The 17,123-nt window shown below is 49.1% G+C and overlaps 2 protein-coding genes across 8 annotated transcripts in view; one reads left to right on the top strand and one right to left on the bottom strand.

Moving 5' to 3' along the window:
• Positions 1 to 5,321: 5,321 nt before the first annotated feature.
• AUNIP (aurora kinase A and ninein interacting protein) lies at positions 5,322 to 9,825 on the bottom strand. Its single transcript, XM_078878455.1, has 3 exons — positions 9,467 to 9,825; positions 7,249 to 7,467; positions 5,322 to 6,755 (listed from the first exon to the last, which is right to left on the bottom strand). Exons 1-3 carry the CDS (start codon positions 9,480 to 9,482, stop codon positions 5,830 to 5,832), a joined length of 1,161 nt encoding a protein of 386 aa, XP_078734581.1. The 5' UTR covers positions 9,483 to 9,825; the 3' UTR covers positions 5,322 to 5,829.
• Positions 9,826 to 10,388: 563 nt separating this feature from the next.
• GK5 (glycerol kinase 5) overlaps positions 10,389 to 17,123 on the top strand; it is a 34,274-nt gene continuing 27,539 nt past the window's right edge. For 6 of the 7 annotated variants that reach the window (XM_078878676.1, XM_078878674.1, XM_078878675.1 and 3 more), the window contains exon 1: positions 10,389 to 10,491. The gene's annotated coding sequence lies outside the window, so the exon portion shown is untranslated. Of the gene's footprint in view, positions 10,492 to 11,229; positions 11,391 to 17,123 lie in introns of those variants that run through there. The other variant, XM_078878677.1, reaches the window with a different exon arrangement.

The raw sequence follows: 17,123 nt of genomic DNA, 5'->3' as shown, positions 1-17,123 counted from the left end.
AGAATAGTGTCCGGGTTTGGTTTGTGGGAAAGGTGAAAACCCTGACCCACCCACTCATTCAATCGCCCACCCACTCATTCGTCCACGCACCCTCTCACCCTCTCTCATCCAATCACTCACCCATCCACCCACGAGGGTTACTACCTCTCCGAGTGTAACCCACAGTCCAGAAATGAGCATGCGTTTGGGTGGCAGCAACTGCGATCTGTTACCGGAATTGTGTTAAACTTAATGCTAATAAACGTTGGTGGCAGTACAGCAAGTGGGCCCAGTGAACCAGTCTGTATAGTGGAGTTATTTTGCGTGATCCCCTCGAACGCGTGGTGGGGTTTTTCTGGGTATTCCGTTTTTCCTCCCACGCTCATTTCACAATTGAAATCGGCCAAAACATCCCAACTTGATGCAGTCCTCCTAATGCCTGCTCACGCCACTGCTGACGGAAGGGTCCCTCTCTAAAGAGCCCCTTTTTTATTTCATTCTTGTCCTGCTTCTTACAAATATGCCATGAAATCTTGTCAGAATGTAGCAAAGCCCTCTTGAGAATGAGCACTGAGACTCAAGTGAGGCTCTTCCTGGATTTGTGAAATTTTGATGGAACTGTGAAGGATTTTTTTTTAAATAATTTAATTCGACATTGCAACGCACTGTCATATTGAAGCGTACGGCTCTGATCAGTCTTCTTCCTGGATAAAGGGCCTTTAAAAAGAAACGCAATCCTGATTTCCATCTTGTGGCCAGATTTTTTTTTGTCCTAGCCTGACCTCTCCAAAGGGAAAGTGACACGTGTTTTTTTGTCTTGCCCACACCAAGCCAATACAAATCTCTCTCACCAAGATGGCAATCGGTCTATAGACAGGAATAATATACACATGGCGATCCGTTTATAGATACCACACTAAAACGAGAGAGATCATAGAAAGAACATAATTCAAATTCTATAAACGTCACCCACCGATCGCAATGCACTTATTGCATCCGAGTGGCTGGGTGGCAGCGCAGTGGCAACGCTTGCACCTCACAGCAAGAGGGGCCTCGCTTTGATTCACCGGTGCCTTTCTGTGTGACGTGTGTGTGTGTGTGTCTCCTCCTGTTCCGCATCGGTTCTCTGCGCGTTCTCCTGTTTCCTCCCAAAGCTGAAACACGCGCGTGCAAACGCGCAATGTAACCGAGTATTGAGCAAAGCATCCAAATGCTCAAAATTTTGCCTGGAAATTATTCAGTTGGAATTACGCATCATCAACATCGCCAATCTCGGTGCACTTATTGCAACCTTTTAACACCGGTGAGCTTTGTCCGAGATTGATGCATAAAGCTGAGGTCATTATTTTAACGTTTACGAGATATAATTTATTACGGTTTGTATAAATAACTTGTCCAAGCCAATTTCCGTGACACGAAATTTATTTTTTTAAATAATGATTTGTGTTTATCCAATATTTTTATTTTCTTCAGCAATGTGGTTGTTTTTGCACCTATTCCTATTTGTTTTGTTTGCGTCACTGCTCTACGTTAACTGTCTCTGGCTTTTGTCTTCATGGTGAGCCAGGAAACACTTGCAAATAGCACTAAAACTCTTAGTATCGTGGCGTTTTCTTGCAATAGTTGTATGTGTGTGTGTGGGCGAGGGCCAGATTCACAAGTCTCCATCCCTGGTACCACCTTTTCTCTGCCGCTGTAAGGCGTGGGGCCATCACTTTCCACAATATTTAACCAGACTGTCGAGACTAAAGTTAATCCGACCTTTCGAAGTCAGTGGGGTATCTATAAATGGATCTCCGTGGGGGGGGGGTGTTTGCCCGTGTGGTCCACTCTTGTGTCCACATGCCCCGGGACTATTTTGACTACAACGTACGGCTCGTGGTAATGTATGAAATGTGTCTCGAATTCCACCGCTCTGCACCAATAGCGTACGCACATAAATACATCTGTCATTCATCAGTCAATGTGCTCATATGAGTTTTCTCTGCCACGTTGAATACTCGGGAAACGTGAGTTACTGATCGTGCGGTGAAAATCCAAATTTACAAAACCCTCTTGGGCAAAGGGCCTCAGTTGAACCGGCCACGTAATTGAGAAACAATTGGATTTACAACATTAGAGCCAATACAGTCGGGTGACACGGGTTGTAGCGCTTACATATCACGGCAAGAATGCGCCTGGGTTCGATTCCCAACATTGAGTGCCTGTGTGAAATTAACGTTCTCCCTCTGCTCTGCCTGGGTTTCTTCCGGGTTCCCTGGTTTCCTCCCATAGCTGAACATACCGTATATAAATTATACTTTTGGCAAAACATCAAAATACTGAAAATCTACCGGCACACTACCGTACTCAATTGTTTTTTGGGGGGGGGGGGGGTTGATCGCGTAAATATAAAAATGCGTGGCTAAACCCGTCACCACCCGACACAGCCAATTAGTAAGGTTTGTCACGTAAGCACAACATGCCAATTTGTTACTAGTACAGCACACCGGTGTGTTGGAGAGCCAAGCCACAACATTTACAACCTGAGTACTCAATCGCAGTACTCAGATTGTAAATGTGAGTACTCAATCTGAGTCTTACCCTTTCCGTGTAAATATCTGAGTACTCGGATTGTAAATGTGTTGGAGAGCTCTCCAACACACCGGTGTGCTGTACCAGTAACGAATTGGCATGTTCTGTACACGTGACAAACCTTACTAATTGGCTGTGTCGAGTGGTCGTGGATTTAACCACATTTATATAATTACGCGATCTAACCCAAAAAAGCTGTATTATGGATGATATTGGTTGCGAAAGCCTACGTGTTAAAATAACTTCACCCATATTTACACGGCAAGGGAAGTAAATATGAATTCACGTGGCAAAGTAGATCCTCAAACATCACGGTATTCTTCTTTGAACTGGTGGGCAGATGATCGGCGATGGTTATAAGATCATGTCGAGGATGGTGAGAGCCATTGTCAGGAGTAGCCTTGGGTGTGAATACCTGAAGTGATCGAAGCACCAGTGGTTGTTACTGTAATCCATGGTTTCGAGAAATAAACCCACATCGAGGCGCATAGTCGACTATTTAGACCCACAGACTGCCGTAGAGATCCAACGACTCATGTTGTGACCCATAGGCAAATGATGAAAGCAGGCAGTGGTGTTACGATGTGGTCCGTGGTTTGAGATTTAGACTCGCACAGAGACCAACAGACTTGCCAAGCGACCCAAAGACTTGCGGAGAGACTAAAAACATTCGTGCAGAGATCCATAGGCGAATGATCGAAGAGACCAATGGTTTGAGATATGGACAGAAAATCCTGAATCCATCCACTCGCTCACTCGCCAGCCTGGTGATATCTGAAATGAGACAGCGTACTATGTGGTCCATAACCTTGAGATACGATATAGACTCACATGGAGATCTCAAAACATAAACAGGGTTAATCGACCTCAAGAGCGTTTGGGTTGCCGCGACATACATCTTCACAATACAATATTCATTTTCCAGATATCTCTATTATCGTGATCTGAGTTTCAAATAACTTTGTAGCTGCCTTTCAGAGGTTTTGTTTCCTGTGCCTTGCTGGACACGGAGACGTCGCATAGCGCGATTCGGTATAACTTTAAAACGTATAACTTTACCAGCTATATTACAACATATAATGCTTAGAACACACTTGCAGTCAGTTACCACTCAAAATAATGAATCAATTAATATAACAAAATAAATTGAGGTGCTATAATAGCCATGTTAATATCGTACTCCAGAAAATGTTTCGCAATGCACTGATGTATTAAAGCTTTTGAAAAGCAATTAGAAAGTAATTTGAAACTGATATCGAGATAATCGTGACATCTTCAAAAGTAGATGTAATTTTTTTTGCCTAAATGATTGAGCTTTATGTCATTTCACATTTTTAGGGAATAAAATGAACACATGTAGCCACGATTATCGCGATGTCACGATGTGTTGGCGAAACTTACGATATGATTATCGTGGACCTTATATCGGAAGCTATGTCGCAGCAGTATTGTGGCGATTTTAAAAACATCTGAGGCATCATTATCCGCTGTGGTACAGCGCCCCCTAGCGGCCGGCAGCGAGTAATATTTACATTTTCAATCCCGACCCAATTTGAATGAAGATTCATAACTGATTTTACTTATGGGTTAGGCCATGCACAGGCAATTGCGATTTTGCACCACTGCCAATGCAGCATCACCAACTGATTTGTTTAATCTTACAATTGAGACTATCCCGGTCTCTTGAATTCTCCCCCAATTAAACAAATTAACTTGACGAAAAAAGCCCAAATTGAAAGACGATTTATCACAAAAAATAGTGAAACAGTGCTGGTGAGCAGTAGCTCAGGGACAGAGCCAGCGGCAGCTTTAGTCATGAGCAAAAATAGGGATCAGTCGATACGCATGGCCATTTCGCATGAGCTGGAACACATTGCTGGGAGACTGCTTGAAAATTATGTCAACTTGTAACGTGCACAATCTTGGAGAGGTCTGAGAGGCACGTGGAACCAGACATGCGAGAAGGCAGCCACGGGGCGAGCGGGTGCTTACAACTGCCCAAGCTCTGCGACCCTCTATATAGTAAGGTGTTATCGGCCAATTAATGTTTAAATGTTGGAGGAAACCCGGAAAAAAACTACTGTGAGAGGGGGAAACACACGATTTCATACAGGTAGTTGTGTCCACATTTTAGCAGTACGACCTCTGGGCGAGCCAGGGTACGGGCTCCTCCATGACGCCCACAGGAAAGGAGTCTCACAACATTTGTGCGATCCACCCAACCCTCGCTGCCCAAACAAGTGGTGGATTACAGGAAGCCACGTGCATAGCCGCCACCACCACCCAGCGGAGTTCACAAACGCAGTGAGCACCAACTTAAAAATGCCCTGCCCGATGTGAGAAAATGCAGCAAACACATTCCTGCGGAGGGAGCTGGTCGGAACGTTGGGTTGCTCGGTCAATGGCCAGGGTCAACGGCGGCGTGGTGTATTCCGCAAATATATCCGACTGTGAGGGCGGGCGCAAGCCGGCGTGAGTAGGTTAAACGTTGAGTTTTATAAGGGCACCACGGGGTGACGAACCCCTCCCCACCCAGCCCCACCCCTCCCACCCCCCACCCAGCCCCACCCCCCACCCAGCCCCACCCCACCCTCCCCACCCAGCCCCTCCCCACCCTCCCCTCCCTGCACGACGGACGGACGGACACAATAATCCCCTGTAGGCTGGTGTAACCAGGAGGTTCATACCAGTAAAATATTTATTCATTTGACAGATCACTTTCAATGTCATAAACAGCATTAACATTACAGAATTAAAATTGCAATTAACAGTAAACAATGAAGATTGCGTATGTAATTTCACGAAAGGCTCAATGTACAGTATATAGGTAAGGCCATTTTTATTCGTCAACTTTTGTACGAGGGCCTTCCCTCACCCTGCGGGTGGTGGGTGGGGGGGTCATCTAGCTATACCTCACCATGCTGGTTAGAAGTGCAGGCTGAAGGTGTAGAATTTGTAACGCGTAAAGTTGAAGAATGTGTAACGTGCACAGAGTCGCGAGAAACCAGACAAGTGGGAAGGCAGCCAGATAATTGCCCAAGATCTGTGGTCCTATATTTGGATTTTTAGCCAACTCCAGCAGCCCATAGCAATAATTTTTTATGCATGGTGTTCCCTCATTCAAGCAGAATCCAAGGTCAAACCTGCTTAGCTGGGTAATTTGGTCAAAGGCCGGTAGTTTTCCTAAATCGCAATCAATTCCTACGCAAATTCTTAAACGCATGTGTAATCTACGTACGTCGATTTTGATCGCTCATTCCACAGGTCATCACACGCTTAGTATTCCACAAAACAGCCGTGATGTATGACTCTGTTGCCCTGCGAATCCGTCGTGAACATAGCCCCAGACTGAGACTGCGATTCCGGATCGGCGATTCTCCGCCTCTTGTCCTTCGACCGCAAACTTGACGTCAAATCACTCTCCTCCACATCGCAATCGGACGTGACGTTTTCGTCCAGGACTTCCAGGACGCTCCCACGCGCCCGCTCCCGCGAGTGGAACGTTTGCGGAGACCCGTGGCCGCGTCGGACCCTCCGGTGCGCGATCACGCGAGCGCCCTGCGTGTCCTGCGTGAACAGCGCAGCCGAGCCACATTCCGAGTCCTCCCACGACGCGTCTCTCGCGGGCTCCGTCCGATCTGACCCACCGTCGCCGCTAAATGTGTTCTCAGAGTCGCTAAACGCATTCTCCGAATCGCTAAAGGTATCGGTGGCGGTGATGTCCGGGCGGTCCGGTGCCATACACGGGCCAAACGGACGGGAAACGACCTTGCGCTGTTTTTGGAAATTCTCAGATGACAAGTGTGGATGCGACGCAGATCTCGCTTTCAGCGGAGAGAAGCCGTTGCTATCTTCATTGGCGTCAAAGCTGCCGGGCCGACTGGATGAGCCGTTTACATCGCCGGTGGCGTTGCCTTCTCGCCGGTGCGGTTCCGTCCTCACCGGAACAGCAGCGGGGTCGCTCGCATTTACAAACTCTGAGCGAGACTCCGCTACAGGACAGGCGTGATCACCGTCGCCATCACCGGGTAACGGCCGCCGAGAGCGGTCGTTAGAGAAAGAGGAGTAAGAACGGCCGCCGAACTCCCGCACGCTGCTAATTTTGTCCGATGCGCCACCGTCGCTGTTCCCGTCATTCCATCGTCCGGCAGACGAACAGCTCGGTGCTCGCCAGGCGCCATCTCCATCCTCGTGGCTGCTTTCTATAGGACGACAAAATGAAAACGGCGCGAAGAATTAGACTGTGTAGGAAACATGACGACTGGGTGTGTAACAATTCAATCACACCTAGCGATTCAATTAATTATCTCGATTCAGGGTCTTGATAACAAAAAAATCTTTGCTCAACTGTCGTGTTTTTACCCTCTCATTTGAATTATTTCTCATTAATTCTCTATATATATTTGATATTTGGTTCACTCCCCTGTAACATTCGCGCATGATTTAAAATAGAAAAGCAGAATGGGATTAGGGCGAGGGCACCATGCAGAGTTAAGGAGCGATTCCAGGTATGCATTGGGGATCCTGTATCGGTATGTCCAATTCTTGGTAAAATAATTGTGCATTTTGTTTTACTCTAAATGGTCGGTGTAGCAACATTAGCACCTTGCCACCTTGAGCAGGTGCCAACAAAGGTCTCCGAGGCACCATGCCCGACACTGCACCGAGCCAACCGTGGTTAACCAGAAAACTAACCCGGTTCTCCGGCCCCCCCTCCGCTGCTGGTGATGAAGAAAGCCGAGATCCGCGTTTGCCGGGCCCCGGGTCGCGGCACCGGCTCGCCGGCACGTGGGTCAAGCGGCCACTGCGGCGACGGCGGCCTCTTCCTCCTGCGCTGGGCCGTGTCGATCCACACGCCACAATCGCCGTCCTGAGACGGTGCAGCAAAGGGGCCGCAGCCGCCTCGCCGCTTACCTGCAACGCAGTACCGCAACAGGGCGCCGTGAGTAGCCCAACTGGCAATGGATAGCCGTTGTTATTTATACGCATTCATTAATCCCCCCTTCACACGTTAAGGGCTCACAAGTGACATCATCACATCTACCCCTCTGAGGAGCGAAACGGGAGGATTTCTCCACAAATATGGCTGTCGCCTGATGAAGCCGGTTGTAATTACTGGCGAAACGTCGTACTCAGATTGGAAATGTTGTGGATTTGCTCTCCGAAAACACCGGTGTGCTGTACTAGCAACGAATTGGCCACGTTCTGTTTACGTGACAAACATTACTAATTGGCTGTGTCGGATGGTGGCGGGTTGAACGACACACTTATATTTACGCGGTCTAACCCAAAAAAAACTTTTATGGATGATATTGGCCGCAAAAGCCTACGTGTTAAACCGGGTGCTGTGGTTCAACAAAAGTGGACTGCGAAGGAATCACCAATCTCGCTGATATTAGCCAATCAAATGAAGGGGGCATTGTCAGATCATTTATCGATCCATGGATGGATTTGCAATGAATCGACGCACTCAACGGGCCGATGATAAAATCGGACATGAGCCATAATACTGATTTATAAGTACAGTATACGCAAGGACTTTTTTCATCATGGCGATATAACTACATGAACAAATTAATATCAAAATGTACGTAAATATTGCACATCAATACCGTTTTGTACGATCTGTGAACCGCCAAATGTAATTCGTGCTGGTTTTCCACTGGCGACGTGCCGTGCCGAGCCGGCCCCGGAAACCAACCTATGATATGTTGTGCTCACAATTTGTTTTATTTTTTGAATTTTTTTTTACCCAAGATGGGCTCAATGACCTAAACAGAATTTTTTTTCAAGAGTTGAGGAGGCTAAAAAGGAGGGTAAGATAAATAAAATTGTTAACAATATTCTAGAGAAACAATTTGTAAAGGAATATACATCGCAGCGGAAACTTAAAACGGAACAGTCGTTCATACAGCAGTGAACATTTAATCAAAATCCTGGACACAATGATGCAGTATGCAGCGCAAACCACCTCGAAACCACTCTCCAAATGATAACAAAGACAAGAAAGTAGCCCCTATAATAACAAATATGTCAACAAACACGCTTCACCCCGTATTCTTGTGCAGGGAGATTGAGTTTGCAGGTCCATACGGCGTACAGCCGTTTAAATACGGGGCAACAAAAGTGTTTATTTTTTGTGTTTCTCTCTTGTCGGATAAACGTTGAGATTTATAAGGGCACGGGGTGATCAATAAGGTCTGTATTGGTCTGTAATAAGGATAACAATTGCATGATATAAAGCCTTAACATAACTTAGTGATGTTCGCGAGTGGCGCCGATTTAAGGGTCGAGGTGGTGGGGTGGCCAGCACCACGCCCGGCCGCCTTTGTCTCCCCAGTGGCATCTTTACCACACACCGCACCAGGCGCATTCAATTGAGGCTGAGTTGACTTACATAAAAAAAAAAGCTCACAGACACACACACAGACACACACAGAGCAGAGGTCGCAACCGGGTACCCGATACCCGCACCCTACCCGATACCCGGCTACCCGTACCCGGCCGGGTACGGGTAAGGAATCAAAACCCGTTTGCGACCTCTGACACAGAGACACAGACACGAGACACAAACACAGACACACACAACGCAGACACACAACACACACACAAAACACAGACACACAATACACAGACCCACACACAACACAGACACAACACAAACACAGACACACACAACACAGACACACACACAACACAGACACACACACAACACAAACAACACAGACACACACACAACACAAACAACACAGACACACACAATACACACAATACACAACACAGACACACACAACACAGACACACAACACAAACACACAGCACAAACACACAACACAGACACACAACACACACAATACACAACATAACACAGGGACACAGCGAGTGTGTGAGTGTCTCTCTATGAAGGACTCACCGCGCTTCGCCGGCATTTCGCCCCCCTCGTCCCCCTGTGTTGAACTCTACGAAAAAAAACAAAAAACTAATTATCGTTTCGGTTTATTAAACCGACGGGAGTGATGTACTAAAAGAGCCTCTTAACTCAATGGACTTTAACTAAAAAAAAAACAATTTTAGTGCTGAAACCTTTTTTACCTCAAGATTTTTTAATGATTTTGGCGGGAAACTCAACGGGGGAGGGGGCGGGGCAAGGTCCGCCTCGCCCCTCCCACTTCCCAACACTACACCCGAGTGCCGGCCGAAACGTCGTCGACAAAGGTTGACAACAACAGTAAGTAGAACCCGCGAGTTTAAAGATTAAACATTAAACTTTTAGTTACACGACAAGAGGCAGAGACGAACGCGTGAGGGGGGGGTGGTCGAATGTCGCTTCACAACTCAACTCTGCCCTCGGGGCTTTTTAAAAAAAGGGATATTACCCGAAACGTCGTTTAGTAACACATATACCCCCCCCCACGCCTGTTAAAACCACACGCTACCGCTGTGATTGTTTAAAATAAAGTGGCGTAGATTGTTCATCTTCATATCTCACGCGGCAAGCCGAGAGCCTGGGGCCGCCCGCCCGTGGGGCGTGTTGCGAATGCAGAGCGAGGTGAGCGGGGGGTGGGTCAGAGATGTCCGGCACGTGTGTGACACGTGTTGTTGGTGTGTGTGACACGTGTTGTTGGTGTGTGTGACACGTGTTGTTGGTGTGTGTGACACGTGTTGTTGGTGTGTGTGTGACACGTGGTGTGTGTGTGTGACACGTGTTGTTGGTGTGTGTGACACGTGTGTGTGTGTGTGACACGTGTTGTTGGTGTGTGTGTGACACGTGTTGTTGGTGTAACGAGGGTGAGCGGGCGGGCGCGACGTTGCGTGAGGTGGCGCGCGTTGGAGAGTTGCCGCCCTGCCTCGGACGTCTGCTGGACGTTGAGAAGGGCAACCCTCAGCCGCCACTGCGTCTGGAGCTGCCAGTGTGAAGCTGCGTGTGTGAGAGAGCGGGTGAGTGTGTGAGTGTGAGAGAGTGTGTGAGTGTGTGTGAGAGACGGGGTGTGAGTGTGAGTGAGTGGGTGAGGGTGTGTGTAAGAGAGTGCGAGTGTGAGAGAGTGTGTGAGTGTGAGTGAGAGATTTTGTGAGTGTGAGTGAGAGAGTGGGTGAGTGTGTGTGAGTGGGTGAGAGTGTGTGCGTGTGAGAGTGTGAGTGAAAGAGTTTGTGAGTGTGAGTGAGTGAGAGAGTGTGTGAGAGAGTGTGAGAGCGTGTGAGAGAGTGAGTGTGTGAGAGTGTGAGTGAGAGAGTGGGTGAGTGTGAGTGGGTGGGTGAGAATGTGTGCGTGTGAGAGTGTGAGTGAAAGAGTTTGTGAGTGTGAGTGAGTGTGTGAGAGAGTGTGTGAGTGAGTGTGAGAGAGTGTGTGAGTGAGTGTGAGAGAGTGTGTGAGTGAGTGTGAGACAGTGTGTGAGTGAGTGTGAGAGATTGTGTGAGTGAGTGTGAGAGAGTGTGTGAGTGAGTGTGAGAGAGTGTGTGAGTGAGTGTGAGAGAGTGTGTGAGTGAGTGTGAGAGATTGTGTGAGTGAGTGTGAGAGAGTGTGTGAGTGAGTGTGAGAGAGTGTGTGAGTGAGTGTGAGAGAGTGTGTGAGTGAGTGTGAGAGAGTGTGTGAGTGAGTGTGAGAGAGTGTGTGAGTGAGTGTGAGAGAGTGTGTGAGTGAGTGTGAGAGAGTGTGTGAGTGAGTGTGAGATAGTATGAGTGAGTGTGATTGAGCGAGTGCGGCTGCGTTCACGACACCACCAACACCCGCTTTCCGTTAACGTGACGATTTCATCAGAAATCCGCACACGTGTTCGGGAGGTTTTAAACTTCCACGTTGGACACTGCCGAGGACAGCCAGGCTTGACGTCGTCTCTCCGGTGAGTGGCATCGATCCTATTGGATGTGATCATCTGGGCTGATGTATACAAAGCTGATAATTGGTTTTTACCCTTCTATCTGGCAACAAAACTGACAGATAGAAGGGTAAAAAAATCAATTATCATATTTTTACTGGCAAATGAGGTTCCAATGGTGTATACAAAGCTGTCAACCCACACCCCGTATTCTTGTACAAGGAAATTGAGTTTTCAAGTCCATACAGCGGTGCAGCCGTTTCAATACGGGCAATTTTTTTAAAAATGTTTGTGTCTTTTTGTTTGTGTTTCTCTCCTTGTGATGGGACTTTGTGGGATGAACGTTGAGATTTGTTAGGGGCACGGGGTGACCAATAGGGTCTGTATAGGTTTGTAAGAAGGTTGACATGTATGTGGTTATGATGATGAATGTTCACGTACAAGTCCTGCTTGTCAATCCACTGCTGGATGAGGAGCCCCCCCCCCCCCACGTACATATGGGGGGGGGGGGGTGGCATGGGACCACAGCAAGGTTCAGAATTCATTCACCACGCGTAGATACAAAACAACTCGTTGAGCCACACGGGGCCGTCCATAAATGACGTCACGCACCTGGGGGGGGGGGTCAGAGATTTGTGACGATGTGTGACGAGGGGGGTGGGTTTGAGAAATGTGACGTCACACCAAAATGAGCAACTTTAAATAAATATAGAATTGTTATAACAACACTAATTGTTATAGCAACACTCCTACAACAACACGCACTACAATGACAATAGTTTAAAGCGATTTGAATCATGTTTTATTTTCTAAATGGAAATATGGTTTTGGGGGGGGAGGGGGGGCAGAGCTTTGTGACGTCATATTTGAGCGGAGTCTGATTTTTTGTGACGATGGGGGGGGGGGGTCAAAAATCGTCAAAAATCACGTGACGTCATTTATGGACGGCCCCACACGCGTGGGGCGATTATGATGCCCGTGGTCGAGTCTTTGGTCATTGGGCCCCATGCAGAGGTCGCAAACGGGTTTTGATTCCTTACCCGTACCCGGCCGCACCAGGGTCGCAAATGGGTACCCGTACCCGGCCGGGTACGGGTACCCGTTCCCTACCCGTACCCGTACCCTACCCGAAATGAGTGACAAACGGTGACTCACCAGTGACTCGCGGCCTACCCGTACCCGTACCCGGCCGCACCAGGGTCGCAAACGGCTACCCGTCCCTGTACCCGGCCGGGTACGGGTAGCCGGGTATCGGGTAGGGTACGGGTATCGGGTACCCGGTTGCGACCTCTGGCCCCATGTCGTCAGATCTCGGAAGCTAAAGCAGGATTTTGAGATTGGGTCACCCGGTGGTTGTGGCCACTGTGCACGTGGCCCGCTAACCAGCACTGTGGAGGCAGCGAGCGGGGGGGTTGGTGGATCACCGCACAGATGGGTGTCGAGGGAGGTGCCGTATTCTGGCTCGCCAGAGGGCAGTCACGGCAAGTGGACTAATCGCCATCTGTTGCCATCTGTACGGGGATCGAGAGTTGCCCCCTCGCTCGCGTGGGTTTTCTCCGGGCGCTCCGAATTTGTTTTGTTTTATTCCCCACTTTGTACGGCATAATAAGCACCCATCGTTAGTTCGGTGAAGGTATCTTAACGTAACAACCCAGTGTTGCAGGACCCTCCTGAAAAAGAGCCCTGAGTGTGTGGCTTTCCTCGATACATAACTCTCCATCAGGTTCGGATCGCTCGACCACCACTGCGGAGATGCGTGGTGAGCAACAGAGGGCAAGTGCTGGACTGTGCAATACAGAGACTCCTCTACTTACGAACATTCGACTTACGAACTTTCAGAGATACGAACAAACCGGTCCGTATGTCCAGTTGCCTGTTAGGACTGAGAGTCGTAAGTTCAACCACCGCGCAATAGATGGCGGTGGTGGCATCTCAATCTGCAAAACACGAAGAACTAGTGGCATCTACATCTACAGAACGTGAAGAACCAGTGACATCTACATCTACAGAACGTGAAGAACCAGTGGCATCTACATCTACACAACGTGAAGAACCAGTGGCATCTACATCTACAGAACACGAAGAACCAGTGGCATCTACATCTACACAACGTGAAGAACCAGTGGCATCTACATCTACACAACGTGAAGAACCAGTGGCATCTACAGGACATTATACAACTTTTACTGGTAGGAACCGCCAGGTTACACCAGCTCACAGGAGATTAATGTGTCCGTCCGTCGTGCAGGGAGGGTCTGGGTGGGGAGGGGAGGGTGGGGCTGGGTGAGGAGGGGAGAGGTGGGGAGGGACTGGGTGGGGAGGTGGGGAGGGGCTGGGTGGGAGGGTGGGGCTGGGTGGGAGGGGTGGGGGGGGGCTGGGTGGGGAGGGGCTGGTCACCCCGTGGTGCCCTTATAAAACTCAACGTTTAACCTACTCACGCCGGCTTGTGCCCGCCCTCACAGTGGGACATATTTGCGGAATACACCACGCCGCCGTTGACCCTGGCCATTGACCGAGCAACCCAACGTTCCTACCAGCTCCCTCCGCAGGAATGTGTTAAAGCCATCCCCCGTGTTTAGTGTACATGCCGCACAACACGTTTGGAATCGACAGGACTTACGAACAAATCGACTTACGAACAGACCTCTGGAACCTAACTCGTCCGTAAGTAGTCCATGTACATCAATGCTCCACCGCGTGATTCCTTTTCGCCTTGGCCAACCCGCCCCTTACTGACCAGCGTGGTGAAGTATGGTCAAATAACCCCCCTTCCCCGCCCCACCACACGACACGCACGGCGTGGGGAGGCCCTCTCATCCAGCAGTGGATGAACACACGTCACGCCGATTAGTGTGGGTTGGTGAAGGCCGGTAGCATAGAGAGTGCAGTACTGTACAACTGTGGAGTTGTTTGCACTGCTACCCAGTCCCCAACGCTATATAAATACAAATTGTGTAGCATTATTGCGATCGATTTTCTGTCGGTTGAAATTAAATTGTGGTGAGTTATTATGATGGTGGTTTACCCAGGAAAGCCTCGCTGACGAGTGAGTCTTGCTGTTGCTCTGTGTGTAATCCCAATTCGATTACGGTTATTTGCGAGGAATGTTTCAGCATTACGAGAATTTGGCCCAATTATTACTGTGTTTGGTCACTGAAGTTTGGTGTCAAAGTACATAGGGGCCACGTGGCTATGTTGACCAGGACAGCCGATAAAGTGACAAGTCCACTTTCCAGGGTCACATGGTTTCCAGGTGTGGTTCACCGCCCTGTGAATTCCCACCCTCCCCTTGGTTAAAACTAAAACAAGTACGATGGTTCACGCACTGCAATTCCAACTAACTAGCGTGGTGAAGTATGAACAAACAGCCAGCTATGGCCGACCGTGGAGGTCGTCATCCAGCAGTGGATTGGCAAAGAGTTCACAATTATTCAATTGTGGTTATTTCAGCCTTTGTTCCGGTTTGTTGTGCGTGGGTGTCCATGTTCTGATCCGTCACGGTGGTGAATATGCACTGATTTGAACACTTTCCTTTTCGTGAACATGTTTTACTTTTCAATATTACAGAAGCACATCGTCTGGCTCGGATTTGCCTATTCATATTGCCTATTCATACCACTGATCCAGATCTTCATTCGATAATTGCCTTCAGTTAATAACAGTAATCATAATTTACTTACCCAGGAGAGCCACACTGAGTCATAAGCACTCTTTTTTTTTACTAAAGGGTCCTGCTGCTGCATTGTGTTGTTGTTTTAAGATGTTTTCAGCCAACTAATGACGCGTGTTTATTATACAAGTGAGAGGAAATCAGAGTAAACGCGCGCGCGTGAGGGAGCACTTTATCTCCGTACAGATGGCAACAGATGGCGATTAGTCCCTTTGCTGTACTGCCGGGTCCTCCGGTTTCTTCCCGCTCCACATGTATAAACATGCGTCTGGAGTTTCGATTTAAAGCTTTCGTGACTGCAGGGATTCATCTTCTTGGTTCTTTCGGTAAAGTCACGTAGAAGGGAAGTAATAAAATAATAAAAAATAAAACTTAATAAAATAATTCTCACGACGTTTCGGCCACAACGCAAGCAGCCGTCCTCAGGTGAAGAAACAGGTCTGACGCTGTCTTCTCGACAGACCTGTTTCTTCACCTGAGGACGGCTGCTTGCGTTGTGGCCGAAACGTCGTGAGAATTATTTTATTAAGTTTTATTTTTGTTATTTTATTACTTCCCTTCTACGTGACTTTACCGAAAGAACCAAGAAGATGCGTCTGGAGTGTTTGGCTGCTGCTATCATTCTCCACGTGATGATGACAAGCCACTTCGTTGTTGGGCTATCATTTGTTATAGCCAGGTCGCTTCTGAAAAAGAGCTCACACAGCTCATTGTGGGGCCTTATCTGATAAGTTGTTTAGTTATCTTGAACCCAATTTTGCAGCCTTCGATGTTTCGTTCGTTCGTAGGTTCCTCTTATCGCGATTGACTGCGACGTGTCCACATCACCGCAGGCAGAACGAGATTTCACTCGGCGATTTTCTTTTCTGTCATAGCCAGCGACGCTTTGGAACGAGGCCGGACTTTTTTCGGCAGCCGCGGAACGCGACGTGACCGGAATTGCGAGCGCCACGAATGGAATCCCGCGAGTCACCGACATGGCAAGATAAGATAAAACAGAAATGTAAAAAAAAATGCAAAAAGACTCAAGACCATCGTCAAACACATTCCTGCGGAGGGAGCTGGTAGGAACGTTGGGTTGCTCGGTCAATGGCCAGGGTCAACGGCGGCGTGGTGTATTCTGCACATGCCGGCGTGAGGAGGTTAAACGTTGAGTTTTATAAGGGTACCACGGGGTGACCAGCCCCTCCCCACCCAGCCCCACCCCATCCAGCCCCACCCTCCCCACCCAGCCCTCCCCACCCAGCTCCTCTCCCCACCCAGCCCCTCCCCACCTTCCCCTCCCCACCCAGCCCCACCCTCCCCTCCCCACCCAGCCCCACCCTCCCCACCCAGCCCCTCCCCAACTTCCCCACCCAGCCCCACCCTCCCCTCCCCACCCAGCCCCTCCCCACCCTCCCCTCTCCACCCAGCCCCTCCCCACGCAGCCCCACCCTCCCCACTTAGTCCCTCCCCACCTTCCCCTCCCCACCCAGCCCCACCCCTCCCATTTTTGGATGCACGACGGACGGACACAATAATCCCCTGTGGGCTGGTGTAACCACGAGGTTCCTACCAGTATAACCACATGACAATCCACAGCTGGATGAAGGCCTCCCCAATCCATTATAATACGTATCACCACACTTGTCATCCCTACCGATTGAAGCGGCAGATCGGCTTCTGATTTTAAATCCTTTTTGAATGTTTTACCCCACGTACCGATTTTCAGAGCAAAGGGAGAGAAAAAAAAATTGCATTAACAAAAGTTTGATTTCACAGATAATTGCAGAGCGGTGGGACTGCCTTCAGAAGTCTGTTCGGCGAGAGGGTTCAAACCACTGCTGGGTGGTCACGGGAAATCAAGTAACCTGCGATCCATGTGAACCCCTGACCTGAGTTCGATTCCCTCCCACGGCCACCAACACCAGTGAGGATGTTCTCAACCGGTCCTGGGCCTCCCCTAGGTCGACTCGGCCTCAAATGAGTTCCTGGTGCGAAGTGTAAACATCGCCACTGGGGGAGACAAAGGGGGCCGGGCGTGGTGCTGGCCACCCCCCCCCCCCCTTGTGCCGTTCCGGCCTTCATAGGTGTTGCTCGCTAACAGC

The sequence above is a fragment of the Lampetra fluviatilis genome, chromosome 51 (genome assembly GCF_964198595.1).
Source record: "Lampetra fluviatilis chromosome 51, kcLamFluv1.1, whole genome shotgun sequence".
In the NCBI taxonomy this organism is placed as follows: Eukaryota; Metazoa; Chordata; class Hyperoartia; order Petromyzontiformes; family Petromyzontidae; genus Lampetra; species Lampetra fluviatilis.
The sequence above is the reverse complement of the archived record's forward strand: the minus strand, read 5'-3'. Positions and strand labels throughout refer to the sequence as shown.

Coding starts and splice junctions, on each gene's coding strand:
- AUNIP (XM_078878455.1), bottom strand. Junction 6,756..7,248: donor AGGGGGGGCCGGAGAACCGG/GTTAGTTTTCTG, acceptor GTCGTCCTATAG/AAAGCAGCCACGAGGATGGA.